General features: G+C 33.8%; 3 protein-coding genes across 3 annotated transcripts; all 3 read right to left on the minus strand.

Moving 5' to 3' along the window:
- Positions 1-1,135: 1,135 nt before the first annotated feature.
- LOC135142611 (uncharacterized) lies at positions 1,136-7,817 on the minus strand. Its single transcript, XM_064074351.1, has 3 exons — positions 7,735-7,817; positions 7,620-7,676; positions 1,136-6,847 (listed from the first exon to the last, which is right to left on the minus strand). The coding sequence occupies exons 1-3, from the start codon at positions 7,741-7,743 to the stop codon at positions 2,033-2,035; spliced, it is 4,881 nt and encodes a 1,626-aa protein (XP_063930421.1). The 5' UTR covers positions 7,744-7,817; the 3' UTR covers positions 1,136-2,032.
- Positions 7,818-13,476: 5,659 nt separating this feature from the next.
- LOC135142542 (serine/threonine-protein phosphatase 6 regulatory ankyrin repeat subunit B-like) lies at positions 13,477-17,486 on the minus strand. Its single transcript, XM_064074259.1, has 3 exons — positions 16,619-17,486; positions 13,786-15,477; positions 13,477-13,598 (listed from the first exon to the last, which is right to left on the minus strand). Exons 1-3 carry the CDS (start codon positions 17,484-17,486, stop codon positions 13,477-13,479), a joined length of 2,682 nt encoding a protein of 893 aa, XP_063930329.1.
- Positions 17,487-17,540: 54 nt separating this feature from the next.
- Positions 17,541-20,730, minus strand: LOC135142628 (uncharacterized). Its single transcript, XM_064074372.1, has 4 exons — positions 20,628-20,730; positions 20,514-20,570; positions 19,756-19,809; positions 17,541-18,806 (listed from the first exon to the last, which is right to left on the minus strand). Exons 1-4 carry the CDS (start codon positions 20,634-20,636, stop codon positions 17,541-17,543), a joined length of 1,386 nt encoding a protein of 461 aa, XP_063930442.1. The 5' UTR covers positions 20,637-20,730.
- Between the last annotated feature and the right edge of the window lie 203 nt (positions 20,731-20,933).

The following is a 20,933-nucleotide window of genomic DNA, read 5'->3' on the forward strand; positions in this document are numbered from 1 at the left end:
ACCCCCTTTCATTCCAAATCTTCTTCTGTTCGGAAGTTGGTTCCGCGTCGCGCTATGTTTGTGGCCAAAATGATGTCGCCGATCTTCACCGGTTCTTCTGGTTCTTTCGCGTTGTCTTCGTTTGCGTAAACTGTGGTCTTTTGTATGGTGATAAGTTGCTGATTGAGGCTGAGAAGATCTTCTTCTGTTTCGCAGATTACTAGAACCGCTCTTTCGTTATTGATTTTTTTCAAAACTTCTGCGATGACTCGATCAACTCATTTGTCGTCGTCGACAACCACCATGGTATATTTCTCGAAGACCTTCTTTTTGTAAGTGGGGATTTTTGCGTAGTTCACGTTGTAGACTTTCGAGAGTAGTTGTTGCTCTGATTGAGAGCCCAAAGTGCCGGTCATTCCAAAGATGTTTTTGTCTTGGTATTTCTTGATGTAGCCGATGTTGGAAATGAAGCTGCTGGTCAAGCTTTCTGAAGTTACGTGAAGGTTGTGTTTGAGTTGCACGAATTGGTGTAAGCCTTTGGACCAGACTGTGTTATTCATGGTGACACCGGTGTTTAGGTAGTCCACCGGTGCTATGACTCTTTCGCCTTCGTCGTTAACAATGAGGCGATATTGATGTTCGTGACAGTGGTACTTGGCGTGAAGAGCTTTTGTAATCAGGAGGTCTAATTTACTTTTTGCGTAGTGCCTCAAACGGAACGGAATCAAAGCAATGTTTGTGGGGTCACTTGCTTTGATTTTTTCAGTCAAGTAGTTCTCCATTTCGAAGGTGGATTCTTCATGCATCAAATTATTAATTCCACAAGTGTGAGAATGGTTTTGGATTTTGGTTTGGACTTCTTCGCAATAACTTTTTTCAGCTTTGTGTAACTCTTGCCAGATTTTGATGTAGATGTACTTCAGGCTTTCCATTCATGGGTAAGGGGAGGCAAGTTTGGCAACAGATCCAAAATGATTGCGTAAATGATGGCCTACATTAAAAGCCTTGCTTTACCATAGTATAAATAATGATAAATCAAATTTATCCTTTTGTCCTCATCAGTGTTTACTTGTCGTGTCGGATATAAAACAATGGTCGCTGGTTTGTGGATTCGTTCAAGAATCCTGTCATTATTAGTATATAATAACGGCCAATATCAACAAGTATTGCATTTATTAACACAGTTTAGTTAAGAAATATTAGTGTATCAAATACATTGTTTTATTACAAAATACCCTGCATGATCACAGGACGTGACAGTACCTACATTTTACGCTACACGTTGACTTTTTGTTATAAAATATAGGGTGTCTAAATAAAAATCTGGTCAAGAGTGTTATGTCACCAGCTTTTGTTTTCTTCCGTATGTCGTTTTCAAAATCAATTTTGAAAGTTGTCATCCGTTTGTCACATCGACTTTTGTGAACTAACAATTTTTAAATACGAAAAAAAAATAAAATGAGGGGCAACTGCCTACACCAGCTTTTTTTTACACACCCGTTAATTATAATGTTTATAATACATATATACAGACAATTAGCTGTATCAACATTGAAGGACGTCAAATCTAACATAAAATATATGACATTTATGACATATGACATAGATTATTCCATAGAACTAAAAACTTTAATTAGATCCTACATACCTAACTGTGTTGTTAAACGCGGAAATATCTGGTCATTCCTCTATAAATTTTTATAATCTGATCTAAACATGAATAACTTCTATGATATACATTGTTTTATTGTTTTTCTGTTTAGTATGAATCATAGCTAAAAAAATGATAATGAAACTTAATTGTGACCTATGTGCTCATGCGATTCCGTATGTGCGAACATTTTCATCAATAGTACAGAGTCTTCGAGATCATGGTAACTTCAAGCCTCAAACTCGCGATCGTGGGCGTGATAGAACAGAAAGAATACTGCAAGCTGAAGAACAAATTTTGCAACGCGTCTAAGAAGAACGCGACGTTAGCACTCGCCGGCTAGCAATTGAAGTTGGAGTTTAACAGTTTGTAGTGCATCCTACTTTATCTTATTTATGTGTATTAGTAGCCATCATCACCATCCGGAACATCCACTTTCGCACCATTCTTGCACAAAAATAAAATTATTTCGTCTTTCCACCGGTCATTTCTAAACGCATAGTGTATCGGTAACTGACCATCTTCGTCCGGAATATCTAATGGCGCTCCATTCGTTACCAGTAATTGTACCATGTGTAAAGGTCCGCGTTCACAAGCATAATGTATTGGCAGTCGTCCAGCTCCATCCGGAACATTCACTTTCGCATCTTTTTCTTGCAAAAATAAAATTATTTCATTTCCCAACCGGTCATTTCTACACGCGTAGTGCATCGGTAGCTGACCATCTTTGTCCGGAACGTCAAATTTCGCTCCATTCGATGCCAGTGTTTCTATCATGACTAACTTTTCCTGTTCACAAGCATAATGTATCGGCAGCCGTCCATCATCATCCGGAACATCCACTTTCGCTCCATTTTTATACAAATATAAAATTATTTCATATCTCCCCCAGCGATTTCTGCTCGCATAGTGCATGGGTAGCTGACCACCTGTGTCCGGAGTATCAAATTTCGCTCCATTCGTTACCAGTAATTCTACCATGTTTAACTTACCGTGTTCACAAGCATAATGTATCGGCAGCCGTCTATCTTCATCCGGAATATCCACTTTTGCAAACTTTTTACAAAAAAATAAAATTATGTCATATCCCAACCAGTAATTTCTGCACGCATAGTGCATAGGTAATTGACCACCTCTGTCGGGAACCTCAAATTTCGCTCCATTCTTTAGTAGTAAATCTACTATGCTTAAATTTCCGTGTTCAGAAGCATGATGTATCGGCAGTCGTCCATTTCCATCAGGGACATCCACTTTTGCGCCTTTTTTACACAAAGAGAAAATTATGTCATCTCCCTCAATGCAGTTTCTACAAGCATAATGTATCGGTAGCTGACCATCTCTGTCCGGAACCTCAAATTTCGCTCCATTCGTTACCAGTAATTCTACTGTGCTTAAATTTCCGTGTTCAGAAGCATGATGTATCGGTAGTCGTCCATTTCCGTCCGGAACATCCACTTTCGCACCATACTTTAACAGTACTGATGCCACGTCTAAATCTCCGTCTTCACAAGCATAATGAAGCGGCAACCGACCGTCTTTATCTAAGACGTCGATTTGCGCTATGTGTTTTAAAAAAACTGAATGGTCTTTTTCAAGTGCAAGATGTATGGGACGTTTTCCATTTCCGTCTTTATCATTCGTGTTCACTTCCCTGATAATTAATGAACGTAACGTCTTAGTGAGATTTTTTTCACATGCGTAATGCATCAACGACTGACCTCTGGAATTTAACACATCTATTCGAAACTCCGGGAATTGTAAAGCAAAACTCAATACTCCATCAATTTCTGAATCCGCAATTAAAAGTTCTTCTACGCAGTCCCATCCGCAATAACTTCGTTCTTCGGAAAGTAATATTTTTAATATTTGCGTTGATCTATTAAAAAGAGCTAAGGCTAAAATACTTCTTGAACTAATATTATTGTATGTGTTTTTTAAAGGAATAGAATTTTCAATACACTCATAAATTATTGGAAAATCCAACCTAATTGCATAGTATAAAACTGCCACTAAATACTCCTCAGCGAACTGGTTCCCGTCATATAATGGAATCAAAAATGGTAACAAAATCATCAACTTTTTAGAACATGCATCACTCGATGCGCTAAATTTATAAAATTTTGGTTGTATATCACGATAACTGAGAGTTCTAACGACTTTTTTATTGTTATTGATTAACCATTCCGTATTGAAACTTTTACCATTCAAAATAACGTTGTTTTTAACAAGTGGATAGTTTTTATTCCAGGCGCAAGCCACTTCCAAAACGTTACGACCAATGGCGTCTTTTTGATTTAGATCTGTATGTATAAATTCTTCTAAAATTGTAAGATTTTTATATATAACACCTATTATACATTTCGAGTTTCTCGCTAACATCAAATCTAAAAAAAACCGAATGTTTTTGTATCTGCTGTCAGAAATAAATTCTCTTTCCCGTGCTTTAGATGGTTCGTATTCGAATAGATACAACGCTGCAAAATATTCACCGTACGAATTGTGAATGAATTCAACATCGTATTTAGAAATAACGCGACTTATAAATCCTACATCATCTCCTTCGTTTTTAATTTTTTCTACAAAACTGTCAGTTGTCTTGTCGGTAGACAAAAATTTACTTGCAATTCTGTGTCTTAAAGAGTTATAAATGTAATAACTCGCAGCTAAACTTTTATAGTGGTTAATTCTAGTGTTCTTTTCGTTTTCGAAACTCTGGAGATTTTGTTCACTTCTTAGTGGTATTTCGTTTTTGTCGTTGTATAAAACCCGAAACTTTTCGTCAATACAATGTTCGTATAGATCAAGAACAGTGAAAATACCGTCTAACAAACGTAGGTATTTGTCTCTGTCTTTTAAAAATAGTTCTGTAAGCATATAAATTTGTAGAGGAATGCCTAAAATTTCGTAATTTGGAAAAGACAATATATTTTTTCTTATTTTATTAAAAGTTTCATTTAACTCATCTTCGGTGATCCGTAACCGGCTTTTAATGTATTCTTGTTGTTCTTCTTCACTGAACTGTTCTATACTTCGTGCAAACGTAGCTAACTTATTTTCTAACATATCCTTCAAATTGTTACGAGAAGTCAACCATTGCTTGACTCCTTTTTCCGAAAACGTACTTACTAAAGTTAAAATGGAAGTTTGAGTGGCATCAGATGCTTCATCGACTCCGTCCCATATTAGTTGTATTTGATTTTCTTCTAGCATCGTTTTGAACACTCCCTGGTGGAACCGGCTTGTGCGTTCATTACAAGTATCTTCTAGGATGTATTTTAAAAAATTATCCATGTTGGATTCAGATTTCCTAAAGTGTAAGGCATGATTTCTAGCGTAAATTAAAATGGTCCATTTTGACGAAGAACTGCTACTTTTCAAGCTCTTCATTAACGTACTTTTTCCCATTCCAGGATCGGCACAGACAATGTTGATGTTTTGTCTAGAATGACTGAAGTATTCGTATTCGCTTATGGTATATTCCATGAATTCACTTTGTAGACGAAACTTCTCCAGCTCGTTGATGTATCCCCGTTTCGGGCCATAATTCTCACTGGCTATCCATTCCAAACAATGATTGTTTAAATATCTGAGGTGATGAAACTGAATTTTTGGATTTTGTTTGCTCAATGCAGAAAAGTTTTCCTGGGAAACTTCGTTCCCACAAACGTAGATCATTTGTTTATGAATTGTGCTCTGAAGGAGTTCATCGTCTTTCACTTCGGTGACCACTAAATTTGGTAAAAGTGATTTCAAAGAATTTACGTCATGGCAATCAAGTAAAACAATTGTCTGTTTACTGATATTTTTCAAAAATTTAACATCTATTAAAATTTTCGTCAGTTTTCTTTCAATGTGACTGGGTGGCAAAGCATCTTGGTGTTGTCCAATCAGCAATGGAGCTTCCATCATTTCAACTAAATCATCCGTAGTAACGAAGTTGGCGTTATCTTCACACATTTCTATCAAATATTTCAAATTAACGTCTTTTTGACCTTGCAACGAATATGTAAAATTCGTTAGAAGTTCTTCATACAACCGTGGGTGTTTTTTTAAGTCAGACAACTTTTCAAATACGTGTGGTTTTTGTTGATCGTCTGTATTGCCACTTCTAAGACCTTCAGTAAACGTTTCTTGATTATCTAGTACAATTAGATTTTGGGTTTGACATAGATTTATTACTCGATAAACTTGTGGACATTCTTCAACGACTAATGGACTTTTTCCCAGTAACCACATGAGCTTCGATACTTTCGTTACGTCCTTATCATACAGACTCTCTTTTGTTTCTATTCCGGTTTCGATAAGTTGGTACTTGTAATTAACTTTAATCGCTTCTTCCACATCAACTATATCGTCAATCGCATTTGACCAAATTGAGTCGATTTTCTCGAAACTGTTCTTATTTATAATAGTCAAATCAAATTTCGAAACTGCTTCTCGAAAAATTTTTCTTTTGGTGTTCATTGCTCCACCGGTAACAAAAGCTAACGGTCTGATATAAGGTGACAATACACAAAGGGTTATCATGTGTTTCATCCACGTTTTACTCAATTTGATTTTTTTCCGTTCCTTCATGCTCCACTGAGTTATAAAATGTAGATACTCCAGGAAAACGGTTTCGTTGCTGTTGAAATATGTCTTGAAACTCTCCAGTGTACTCGCTTCTAGTTCCTTGGCATCCGTTTGACCAGTGTAGAGGTAGAAATTTTCCAAAAAAGTTCCAAATTTTTTTAACTCATCTCCATTTTCGACAAATCTGTAACACCCTCCTCCCAGTTCTGAAGTACGAGTACTTAGCAAACTGTCTTGTTCACATAGCGTCAGTTTGCCATAGTTAAACCGATCCATGTGCTCATCGTTTAGTTTAGAATTGGTAAACAAGACCATCTTGGTAGACCGTTCAGACAACTTCGGCTCATTTTTGAAGTTTTCGTAGTACTTCTCAACGCTAAAATTTCCACTCGGTGCGTTTAACTGCTCAATTTTTATTCTTCCTGATTTGGTGACGTGTTTCAACTGAATAGCGAACCTTTCGGTGCGATCTTTGAATTTAATTTCAACTACAACGTCATCGAAAGCACCATATGTGCTATCGTTGGACGACAAATAAAAATTTTCCACGTCATCGTCGATTATTAATTTTAAAATTAAGTTTGCTATGTAGAGGTGTTCGTAGTCTCTGCCGGGGTCTGTGGTACCTCTTCTCTTCTTAAATTTCTGAAAAGAATGTATAATAAAGTAATACAGTTGACAGTACATCAAGCACACTAGTTTTGAAATTTTTTTTCAATGCAAGCATTGTAAATCGTTAATCAAAATTTATAGTGTTTCAAAGAAGCAAAATTAAATATTCTATAAACGGGTTCTTAGTGTGGAGAATAATTAATTAATCAGTCCTCTGCGTTGAGGAGACAAAACCATCAAATTTCATTTTCTTTTAACCGCTGATGCTTCCAATCTGAACGTGCTTATAGTCGAATTCTTTTGAAGTATACGCATAAACAGTCGAACATTTTTTCCCGTTTTCAAAAAGAAATCTTAACGAATTTTACCTATTAATTCCAAAGTAAAAACGATATTTGATTGAAATACAATCTAGGAAAATTATTATCGTGTGACCCGGTTTATTGCATAAGGTTTAATCCACTCATAAACATTTATCATTCAACTATTTCGTCCTAAAGTACAATCTTTATCATTTAAGTACCATGGTGTCATTAAAATGTTGTTGGGAATGATTACACAATACAGTGTGATCAGCAAGTGCTTTTCAGTTGTTAACAACGAATTTTGCATGAAACTGGTAGAGCTGTCACTCCACCTTACCTTCTGTTGACAAAACTGACATGGTTGACAGTGATATTTAATTTACGTCAACATTTGTTGTTTCAGAACTTAAATGGTACTTGTTGATCACGCTGTATTTACAATCTACAGTTACACGTTACTTGTAAAATATTAAATTAATATAAATATTAAACAAACTTACCGGAGAAAAATTTTCAGGTGTTTCATATTGTTCATCGATATTTATTTTACTCGAAATCTAAAAAATTCAATTGGAAATAATTTATTATAATATGTATACTTCACCAATAACTTACGGCTGCCATGTTTAATTAGAACAAAAAATAATAATGGTTACACAATTGAAACTTTTTTATTACGTGTATAAATGGACTATTCGTAAATCTATTTTGATAGAAATTTAGTGAAACAATCAACAGATACTAATAAAAAATAATCTTATCTCTTAAGTTGCGCTTCAGAAAAAATATTATGGTTATTATTCAAGGTTATTTACAAAATGGAGAGTACGCCTATGTTGTTCAATTTATTGTTAACGTATTATGATGTTTTATATCCTTTTATTCAAATTTTCTTTCGAACATGAATCAGTGTGCTAGAAAAAACGGACGGGATCGAATTAACGCGAACACCCAAATATCAGCTACGCGCACAAAAATTTTTGTAAAATAATTGTGATAAAAATCAAGGCAGATTTATAAATCACGAATATAGGAGTATGTTATATTATGAAGTAAAATATATTGTGAACAGAATCAAACACTAAATAAAACATAAAACATTTCTGCCTAAATACTCATGTAACATAGATACGGGGTGTTCCAACGGTCAAAGCCGAAAAATTAAATATTTGCTGCGGTCTGTAGTTTGGACGCTTTAAATAACTCAAGTTACGAAACCGACAAAACAACACCTTTAGTTGGTTTTTTGAGTTATATTAAAAATAATAATAGAAAAGAAAACGATGTTCCTAAAGGAAAAGAAAATTTAGCTTTACCTAGAAATTGGAATTTGAAGAAAAAAGAACTTTCTTTGTACAGTTACACAGGTTAGGTTGTTAAAAGCTTGATAAAAAATTGGTCTAAAGAGTTTAGACAGTACTTCCCTCGCTGTCGGAAACTTGACGACTGCATGCCTATTGTGTTTTTTTTTTCTCATTACATTTTTGTAGTAGGAATTTAAAAAAAAATTGTGATGACGTCATCAACATTTTTGCAAGGACACGTATATCAGTTGGGATAGATGTAGTGTAATACTAAGAATAAAATTATTGTATTCCCAAATTTTCGGGAAAATGAATTGGGTCGTTTTGAATATTGATTTCTTATAATCAATAAAATAACGAAACAATTTACTCACGTATACGGCGTCGGTGTGTAATATCTAGAGAGCGGATTTCTGTCGGGCTAGGCAAGGCCAAACTCGGTACGGCTCGTATGGGATGCGAATTCATTGCGGTTGCGGACTGCACTTCGTTTATTTGAGATTAGAATAACGCTGTTTCGTTGCACTCTGCTGTTAATTCCCGTTCTCATTTACTTAGCCGTTTGATTAATAAATCGTTAATTATATTTATGGAATTAGTACCGATTACACGTGACGTAGCCCGACAAAAATCCGCTGTCTAGTAATATGAAAGGCAACTGAAAATCGTTTATGTATAAACATTCTTAATTTATGATGACAAGCGTAACAGCATACGTGAGAGTCAAACAGAGAAACTGTAAACAAAACGACCATCGGTTTTATTGCTTCGACTTCCGCTTATTATATAAAACATTGGTTTTTATATTAATTCTTGACGGTGAAATTCACAATTGGTTAATTATAAACATGTCTATTTCACATTCGCGGAACCAAGTGAGCGCATAAAACAAATGCAGGTCTGTAATGTTAAAGTTGATGTAAATAAGCGTGCTACCCTTATGTTTCAACCGAATTTTTCCTTTAACAAATTTTGTGTCTACCAAATTGGGTTGGTTGGGGTGTAATACTAATAATAAATATAAATCGATAAAATAAATTCACGCCTTCATTAATTTTTTTGAGTCACCCTGCATATGCAAATCCAAAAATATGAATGGAATGATAAATCACAAGTACAGACTCATCATATTTTGTACATTTTAGATACGATTTATTCGGCAAACTTTTGAGCTGACGTCATCAGTTTTTTGTAGAAGATAACCAAATATATTTTGACTAAAAATTTATTATGCTCTTTATAACCTTAAAACATCTGCAAGATTTCAAAGCATTCGGTTTTGTAGTTCCTGATTAAATCAATAAAATAAATTTACGCATTCATTAATTTTTTTGAGTCACCCTGTATATGCAAATCGAAAAAATTTGAATGGAATGATAAATCACAAGAAGAGACTCACCATATTTTGTACATTTTAGATAGGATTTATTCAGCAAAATTTTGTGGTGACGTCATAAATTTTTTAGGGGGGACGACCAAATACATTTTGATCAAAAATTTACCATGCTTATGATAATTTTAAAATATCTTCAAGATTTCGAAGCATTCGGTTTTGTAGTTCCTGAGTAAATCAGTAAAATAAATTTACGCTTTCATTTATTTTCTTGAATCACCCTGTATATGCAAATCCAAAAAATATGAATGGAGTGATAGATCACAAGTACAGACTGATCATATTTTGTACATTTTAGATATGATTTATTTGGCAAATTTTCGAGCTGACGTCATCAAGTTTTTGGAGGGGATAAGCAAATATATTTTGACTAAACATTTATTATGCTCTTTATAACCTTAAAATATCTGCAAGATGTCAGAGCATTCCGTTTTGTAGTTCCTGATTAAATCAATAAAATATATTTACGCATTCATTAATTTTTTTGAGTCACTCTGTATATGCAAATCCAAAAAATCTGAATGGAGTGATAAATTACAAGTACAGACTCATCATATTTTTACAGTTTAGATAGGATTTATTCGGCAAACTTTCGAGCTGACGTCATCAATTTTTTGGAGGGGATAAGCAAATATATTTTGACTAAACATTTATTATGCTCTTTATAACCTTAAAACATCTGCAAGATTTCAAAGCATTCGGTTTTGTAGTTTCTGAGTAAATCAGTAAAATAAATTTACGCATTCATTAATTTTTTTGAGTCACCCTGTATATGCAAATCCAAAAAATATGAATGGAGTGATAGATCACAAGTACAGACTCATCATATTTTGTACATTTTAGATATGATTTATTCCACAAACTTTTGAGCTGACGTCATCAAGTTTTTGGAGGGGATAAGCAAATATTTTTTGACTAAAGATTTATGATGCTCTATATAACCTTAAAAGATCTGCAACATTTCAAAGCATTCTGGTTAGCAGATTAAAAATTAAATTTCAAAATTTTGTTTTATAATTTTGATTTTTTTTCCAAAAATCTGGACGTTTTGGGTGAAAAGTCGATTGAGAGTTGTAAACTACATGTGTAGGACTATGTTATTTTATACAATTGAAAACCCATTTACTATGTACAATTTTGAAGTGACGTCATCGCATTAGTGGTGGGGATGATTAGACAAATTTTGGTTAGCGTTTTACCATCTACATGATATTCTTAATATAAGTACAAAATTTCACAACAATCGGTCGAGTACTTTCGGAGATTATCTGTCTAATAAAAATCCGGGACGGAGAGACGGACAGACGGACGGACAGACGGACAGACGGACAGACGGACAGACGGACAGACAGACGGAAATGGGAGACCTATTTCTTCGTCTTCTAGGGGTCATGAAAGATCGAGAAAACGTAAAAGTAGAGAGTCGGCCGACGGACTCGATTACAATACTTCCTTTGCTTACGCTCGGGAAGTAAGAATCAAAATTTTTGCAAAAATGTATTGTTGCTTTGGTATCTAAGAAGAATTGTATAATGAACACATTTTTGGTTCAACTTTGCCAAAGCAGGAATGAGCTGATTAACCACCCAATTTTGAAAATCTGGTGATCTTATTTTATATACTGCTCCCAAAAAAACAAGGAAGAGATTTTTGTACGTCAATATTTGCTTATTTTCACTGTTATTTACAAAATCAAAAAACAAAGAGATTAGATAAGACTTTATTTTTAAATATAAAATATTTGTGATTAGGTCATTTTTTAAATGCATGTATTCCTTATTGTCTAAATTACTGTTATGTTAGGATATCCTGAAGTTGAAGGTACCTACCGTAGAGGCCATTGCTGAAGATCATCAACAAAAGGTTTCAAAAATAAAAGTGGTGATGTTTGTTTTTTGTCCTTTTGTTTGTTAAAAATGAAAATATATTAAATTTTCTTAAAAATCTCACACGACCACAAATATGATTTAGCATAACTGATGAAGTTTTTTTAACGACATTTAACTTCTCCACAAGATGACAAAAGTGAATGACAATAGCATGATAACTTGAATATGCCATAACATCGAAACCCGCGAAAATTTAAAAAGTGACCATGACCTACGTTGTGTTTTCAAATGTCGGAATTCGTTCACTTGTAAAGCCCAAGGGTGGAAAATGACCTTGAACGAAGATACAAGAAAATGAAGGCAACATCTTTTATTAATTTTATGCGAAGGCTGTCAAAAAAGTGTAGTTCGTTTCTGGAAAAGCGAAAAGTTGCAAAGGCCAAAAATTTAGAAATGTTACTTTTTCTTGTGTTTTGTTGCGTTTCCGGCACCCAACGGGCCCGAAATTACCAAGAAAACAATCAAATTTTACTAAATAGTCGATGAGTGACGAGGAAGGGATTTGGGGTCCATCGAGCCTGGAAGTAAGGAGAGTTTAAGGTGGCGATTCGTCGGTTTGAGGTTTGTTCAAGAAACGTGGTATTAGTGTATAACAATGATCAACACAAACAAATATCGCTTTTATTTTCATAGATTACGTAGTTATTAATATACACTATACACATCTTGATGTAATAAATACATGGTTTTGTTACAAAACAGCTTGTATGGTCATAAGGCGTGACAGTACATTTTATGCTACACGTTGACTCTTTGTTGTCAAACATTGGGTGTCTAAATAAAAATCTGGTCGAGAGTGTTGTCACCAGCTTTGAAATGAATTTTGAAAGCATCACATCAACTGTTGTGAATTAATAACCTTTAGACTGAGTTACTGACAACTGTCTGGAATACAATAATTACAAACACTATGTCATACTCAAAACAAAAACAATAAAGTAGGAGACAGCCTTGACCAGGTTTTTATTAACCTCGACAACCGATGATTTTAATGTTCATAAATTCATAATACATAAAAAATAAACATAACCGAGTCAGCGTCGATGGACGCCAATTATACATAAAATATTTAACATTTAAAACATAACATATTCTATTTCCATAGAAGTAAAATTTTACGAATTCGTCAAATCGATTAATATGCGTATAAACCTAAAGAAAACAGTGCAGGTTTCAGTCTTTGACAAATCCTGTACATTTATATTTAAAACATATACATTGATTAGAAGACATTATTAACGTTTTAAAAATAATTAGATACAACATAACTATGTCGCAAATCGTTGAAATATTTGGTCATTTCTCTACATTGTTTTATTGCTTTTGGTTTCAGTATAACTCATGCCTAAAAAATTGATAACGAAATTTAATTCTGATCTATATGTCCACTTCCGTTCGTTCGTTAAGGTGCTTTATACTATGATGCACTACAATAATCGTGATACATCTTAAAAGAGTTATGAATGCAATAGTTTAAACTAAAAATATTCCTTTAGCATGTAAACTAATTTTCTTAATTGTGTCTTTATAATGTCGTTTAAAAGGAATCGTACGCTTAATGGCAGTTTAGCAAGTTTTTCACATACAACATTTTTACTTTTAATAGATTTTGATAATTTATAAATACTTTAATCCATATAATATTTTAATTAAAAATAACACAGAAACTGAAATGCAACAATAATTGTTTTTAGATTTTGAACTAGAATATTGCTTTCGCTGATATTCTTAGAAAACTTTGATTAAATGCACATGTAGTTAGTAGTTCATCTTACCAGCTTGGTCCCAATATTTCGCAGCTGTCTGTTTCGATTATAGGGCATGAATATTGCAACTGGTGTATTATGGCCTCAGCGTTTGTTTGAACTATATTCAAATGAAAATGTTTACTAACTATAAAACAGTGGTCACTGGCTGGATTTACTATAAACAAGTCAAATGAAATATAATCCCGCTTATGTATCTACGTAACAAAAATTGCTATTGAATTAACACGACCTCTTACAATCGGTGCACAGTTACGTTTCGTAACTACGTATTTTACGTTTCATGCATTCTAACAGAAATCTTTTTATCTCACTGTCAAAATTTCGATTTTTACACGCGTAGTCTATCGGCAGTTTACCACCATTTTTACACAAAAATAAAATTATTTCATATCCCCCCGAACGGTTTCTGCAAGCATAGTGCATAGGGAGCTGACCATCTCTGTCCGGAATATCTAATTTCCCTCCATTCGTTGCCAGTAATTCTACCATATCCAACCATCCCTGTTCACAAGCATAATGTATTGGCAATCGTCCATTTTGATCCAGAACATTCACTTCCACACACTTTTTATACAAAAATAAAGTTTTTAGATGTCCCGTCCGGAGATTTCTGCTCGCATAGTGCATCGGTAGCTGACCACCTCTGCCCACAACATCAAATTTCGTTTCATTCGTTGCCCGTAATTCGATTATGTTTAATCTTCGTCTTTTAAAAGCATAATGTAATCGTCCATCTCCATCCGGAATATCAGCTTTCACACCCTTTTTACACAAATATAGGGTTATTTCATATCCCCACCGGTTATTTCTACACGCACAGTGGATCGGTAGCTGACCACCTCTGTCCGGAACATCAAATTTAGCTCCTTTCGTTGCCAGTAATTCTACCGTGGTTAAGCGTCCGTGTTCACAAGCATAATGTATCGGCAATCGTCCATCCCCATCCGGAACATCCACTTTCTCACCATTTTTACACAAAAATAAAATGATTTCATATCCACACTGGTCATTTCTACACGCATAGTGCATCGGTAGTCGACCACCGCTGTCCGGAACATCAAATTTCGCTCCATTCGTTGCCAGTAATTGTACCATGCTTAGCCTTCCTTGTTCACAAGCGTAATGAATCGGCAGTCGTCCATCTCCATCCGGAACATCCACTTTCACACCTTTTGTACACAAATATACAATTATTTCGTATCCCTCCGAGAAATTTCTGCACGCAAAGTGCATCGGTAGCTGACCACCACTGTCTGGAACATCAAATTTCGCTCCATTCGTTGCCAGTAATTCTACCATGGTTAAGCTTCCGTGTTCACATGCATAATGTGTCGGTAATCGTCCATCTCCATCCGAAACATCTAATTTTATATCTTCTTTACACAAAAATAAAATTATTTCATATCCCTCCCAGAAATTTCTGCACGCAAAGTGCATTAGTGGCTGACCACCTCTGTCCGGAACATCAAATTTCGCTCCATTCGCTTCTAGTAAGTTTACCATTTTTAGCCTTCCTTGTTCACAAGCATAATGTATCGGTAGTCGTCCATCTCCATCCGGAACATCCACTTTCACACCTTTTTTACACAAAAATAAAATTATTTCATATCCCTCCGAGAAATTTCTGCATGCATAGTGTATCGGTAGCTGACCACCTCTGTCCGGAACATCAAATTTGGCTCCTTTCACTGCCAATAATTCAATCAATTTTAAACTTCCGTGTTGACAAGCATAATGTATCGGCAGCCGTCCATCTCCATCCGGAACATCCACTCTGGTACCATGTTGTACCAGTAATATTATAGTATCTGTATCAAATTTTTGAAATGCGTAATGTATCGGAAGCCGTCCATCTCCATCCAGAACATCCACTTTCACACCGTTTTCTAGCAAAAATAAAATTATTTCATATCCCTTCCGGTAATTCCTGCACGCATAGTGGATCGGTAACTGACCATCTTTGTCCGGAATATTAAAATTCGCCCCATTCGTTGCCAGTAATTCTACCATGTTTAATCTTATTGTATGTGGTTTTTAAGGAAACGGAATTTTCAATGCACTCATAAATTGTTGGACAATCAAATCTAATTGCATAATATAAAACTGCCACTAAATATTCTTCATCGAACTGATTCCAGTCATATAATGGAATCAAAAATGGTAAGAAAATCATCAACTTTTTAAAACACACATGACCCATTGAGCTGAATTTATAAAATTTTGGTGCTATATTGCGATAATTTAGAGTTCCAACGACTTTGTCTTTTTTATTGATTAACCATTCAGTGTTGAAACTTTTGTCATTCAAAATAATATTGTTTTCAACAAGTCGATAACTTTTATTCCAGGCACAAGCCACTTCCAAAACGTCACGACCAATAACGTCTTTTTGACGTAAATCATCAGGTATACATTCTTCTAGAATTGTAAGGTTCTTATATATAACTCCTACTAAACATTTCGAATTTCTCGCTAACATTAAATCTAAAAAAAATCGAATATTTTTATACCTGGTTTTAGAAATAAATTTTCTGTCGCGTACTTTAGATGGTTTGTGTTCGAATAGATATAATGCTGCAAAATATTCACCGTACGAATTGTGAATGAATTCAACATCATATTTAGAAATAACGCGACTTATAAATCCTACATCATCTCCTTCGTTTTTAATTTTTTTTACAAATCTGTCAGTCGTCTTGTCGTTAGAGAACAATTTGTTTACAATTTTGTATGTTAAAGAGTTATAAAGGTAATAAGTTGCAGCTAAACTTTTATAGTGATTCATTCTAGCGTTCTTTTCGTTTTCGAAATTCTGGATATTTTTTTCGTTCCTTAATATTATTTCGTTTTTGTCGTTATATAAAACATGAAATTTTTCATCAATAAAATGTTCATATAGATCAAGAACAGTGAAAATACCTTCTAACAATGGTAGGTATTTGTCTTTGTCTTTTAAAAATAATTCAGTAAGCATATAAATTTGTAGAGGAATGCCTAAAATTTCATAATTTGGAAAAGACATTATATTTTTTCTTATTTTATTAAAAGTTTCATTTAACCCATCATCGGTTATCTGTAAACGGTTTTTTATATATTGTTTTTGTTCGTCTTCGGTAAATTGTTTTATATTTCTTGCAAACGTACCTAACATGTTTTCCAACATATCCCTCAAATTGATTCGAGAAGTCAACCATTGCTTTACTCCTTTTTCCGAAAACGCATTTACTAAAGTTAAAATGGAAATTTGAGTGTCATCAGATGCTTCATCGAGTCCGTCCCATATTAGTTGTATTTGGTTATTTTCCATCATTTTTTGGAACACCCTGTGGTGGAATTGGTTCCAGCATTCCAGTAAAGTATTTTCCAAGATGTATTTTAAAAAATTCTTCACGCTGGATCCATGCTTCTTGAAGTGTAAGGCGTGGTCTCTGGTGTAGATTAAAATGATCCAGTTTGTCGACTTACTACTCTTTTTTAAACTCTTCGCTAATGTGCTTTTTCCCATTCCAGCATCGGCGCATATTATGTTGATATTTTGTCGAGAATGATTAAAGTACTGGCCCTCGCCTATAGTGTACTCCATAAATTCACTTTGTAGACGAAACTTCTGAAGTTCGTTGATACATTTTCGTTCTAGGCCATAATTCCCACTTTCCATCCATTCCAAACGATGATTGTCTAAATATCTGAAGTGATGGAACTGAATTTCTAGATTTTTTTTACACAATGAAGAAAAATTTTCCTGTGAAACTGCCTTTCCACAAGCACAGATCTTCTGTAGATGAGTTGTTGTCTGAATGATCTCAGTATCTTTCACTTTGCTGACTATTAAATTTGGTGAAAATTGTTTGAAAGATTTCACATCTGTTACGCAATCAACTAAAGCAATTGTATTTTCACTAATATTTTCCAAAAATTTTACATCTATTAAAACTTTTGTCAATTTTCTTTCGACATGACTGGGCGGCAGAACATCTTTGTATTTTCCAATCACCAATGGAGCTTCCATCATTTCAACTAAATCATCTGTAGTGATGAAAGTGTCACTATCTTCGTAGATTTCTAGCTAATATTTCAATGCAACATCTTGTTGACCTTGCAATGAATATGTAAAACTCGTTAGAATTTCTTGATACAATTGTATGTGTTTTTTTAAGTCAGAGAACTTTTGAAACACGTGTAGATTTTTTTGGCCACCTGTACTGTCTCGATCAGAATCATTACTAGGCATCTCATTAAAAGTTTTTCGGTTATTTAGTATAATTAGATTTTTAGCATGGCATACTTCGACTGCTTGATAAACTTTTGGGCATCCTGCAACGACTAACGGACTTTTTCCCAGCAACCACATGAGCTTCGATACTTTTGTTGGGTCTTTATCATAAAGACTATCTTTTGTTGCTATTCCGTTTTCGATAAGTTGGTACCTGTGATTAACTTTAATTACTTCTTGCATATCATCTATATCGTCGACAGCATTTGACCAAACTGAGGCGATTTTCTTGAAATTGTTTTTATTTATATGAGTCAAGTCAAATTTCGAAACAGCTTCTTTAAAAATTTTTCTTTTGGAGTTCACTGTTCCACCGGCAACAAAAGATAATGGTTTGATAGAAGATGAAAATACACAAAGGCTTATCATGTTTTTCATCCATGTTTTATTTAACTTGAATTTGATTCCTTCCTTCGCACTCCAGTGGGTTATAAAATGTAGGTACTCCCGGAAAACGGTTTCGTTGCTTTTGAAATATACCTTGAACATCTCAAGTGTACACGTTTCCAGTTCTTTGGCATCTGTTTGACCAGTATAGAGATACAAATCTTTAAAAAAAGTTCCATATTCTTTGAATTTATCTTCTTTTTCTTCGAATTTGTAACACTGTCCTCCCAACTCGGAAATTCGAGTGCTTAGCAAACCGTCTTGCTTACATGGAGTCAATTTGCCAAATTTAAACCGATCTATGTGTTCATCGTTTAGCTTAGAATTGGTAAACAAAACCATCTTGGTAGGACGTTCAGAAAACTTCGGCTCTTTTTTGAAGCCTTTATAATACTTCTCGATGCTAAAGTTTCCACTCGATGCATTTAACTGCTCAATTTGTATTCCTCCTGTTCTGCTGACGTGTTTCAACTGAATAGCAAATATTTCGGTGCGATGTTTGTATTTAATTTCAACTACAACGTCATCGAAGGAACCATATGCACTATCGTTTGACGATAAATAAAAATCTTCTACGTCACCATTAACTATTAATTTTAAAATTAAGTTCGCTATGTAGAGATGTTCGTAGTCTTTGCCTACGTCTGTCGTACCACTTCTCTTCTTAAATTTCTGAAAAAAATGTTTAATAAAACAAGAGTTCCAATTTAAAAAAAAAAACACAACATATTAGTTAATCCATAATGGTTGTCGTCGCAAGTGTCTGTAAAAATTCTAAATAAAGTTGGTAGTACTTCAAGCACAGTACCTTTGAAATTCTTTGTTTTCTACTGACTTGTCAGAAATACGCGTGGTGTAATCTTCGTCGGTTTGAATTTGCTTATTTTTACAAATTTTTATAAAAAAAGCATGTGAGGGTGAGGCACACTGATCATTGCCTAATGCGTGACAACCATGGACGAATGAATATATTATATTCTTTCCTGCATGGTGACAATCACTATGAAATATTATTGACATATAGTAACAAATGCAGAGTGCTAGAAAGACGTCGATATTTGAAAATTGTACAGACACCAGATAGACAGACAAACCGAAACGGGAGACCACTTTTTTTGGATGTTAGAGCTTTGTTCCACATATACAATACGTTTTTAGTAACGCAGCACAAATTTTAGGTCCTGTAAATAGACAATATTGTCACATTTTTCCTATCATTCAAATAAACTTATTTATTTTTATTTACTTAGACTTCTTTTGGAGACTTCTACAATTCAATCATTTGTCACACATCTACATACGTCTATCTACATATCAAAAAATTAGAAATTCATTGAAAATTAAGAGACTTCGCACAGATTTCACATTTGTTTTTAGATTGTTTATAATTATTACATCCAATTAGATTTTTCTGGGATTTTATTTCACGTTTTAAGCGATAAGCTACGACATATTTAATTATATTAATGTGCTTTTTCTTTCTTTTGTATATTAGTTAATTGTAGTTGCTTGCAAAAAATTAATACCTTATTAAGGGTTGTGATAACCTTTTGTAATAAATAATAATTATCAATAAATGCTTGCATAAAACTTAATTAATTAATATTTATTTCTGACTTACTTCAGAAGAATCCTGCAACGAGTCGGTTGTATTGACAGCATTTTCATGTATGATCTGCAAGGCAGTAGATGTTAAAGTAATAACTGAATTAAAAAAAAACCTGAAGTTATTTAACCAGAACTTCCTCTGTTTCTGAAGAACAATCAAACAAATTAATCAGTTTGGATTAATTAAAACATCTGATTTAGCGAATCTTAGTTTTTATATGACAACCCCTATAACGCAAAATAAAGATATCGATGAGTCGATGAATTAGTCTCAATTACTTATACAGAGCGACTTAAAATCATAATGAACGAAGAAGTTTATTTTATTGATCAAATCAAGAAGGGCTCACCACATTTTCCAAAAAATTTGGGAATACAAATTGATATACGTGTCCTTGCTAATATGTTGATGACGTCATCGCAAAATTTTGTAATGCTAAAACTCATTTGAAATGTACGCGTAGCATGCCTCTTTACTTCTGCTTTAACTATACGTACAACTTTATTTTAACTTATAGAGGTTATCGAAAAAACATCAAATTCGTAGAACTACATTTTAGAATTTTTCACAAAAGCTAGATTTTGTTGTATCTGTGTTGTCCTTTTTCACAAAGTAGGTCCACTATCAACAAACAGATATAAATCTACCTGTGTTTTAATTTTTCGTTTATAATAGAATTCATTTTTTTGCAAAATGGAATAAACACAGAGAAAATAAATTTGTTTGATTGATCGAATTAAACGATAAATTAAGATATGTATTTAACTTACCGATGAACAATTTTGAGGTATTTCGCTCCGGTCTTCAACATTTCTTCCTTTCGCAGCCTGCAGATATAATTGAAAATAGTATGTTACAAAATAGATCCATAATGAGGAACTTACCGTTGCCATGTTTAATTACTATAAAAAATATTCGTCATATAATTAAAATTTGCAATTAAAGTCATGCTGTTTCAATTGCTGTTATGGTATTAAATGAATTATTTGGAACCTACTTTGAAGATACTCAGAAAACACGGGCGTAAATATTTATTCATACGAAATAATGTTATCTTTTATTAGGATATTTCCATACATCATGAATGCGAAAAAATGGCGAAATTTGTTTATTTTCTTCTAAATTCAGGACATACATAAATAGAAACAATAGTTAAAATGTGGATTACATGGCAAATTGCAACATATTAT

The sequence above is a fragment of the Zophobas morio genome, unplaced genomic scaffold (genome assembly GCF_036711695.1).
Source record: "Zophobas morio isolate AGI-343-1 ecotype UQ-CSIRO unplaced genomic scaffold, CSIRO_AGI_Zmor_V1 ptg000049l, whole genome shotgun sequence".
In the NCBI taxonomy this organism is placed as follows: Eukaryota; Metazoa; Arthropoda; class Insecta; order Coleoptera; family Tenebrionidae; genus Zophobas; species Zophobas morio.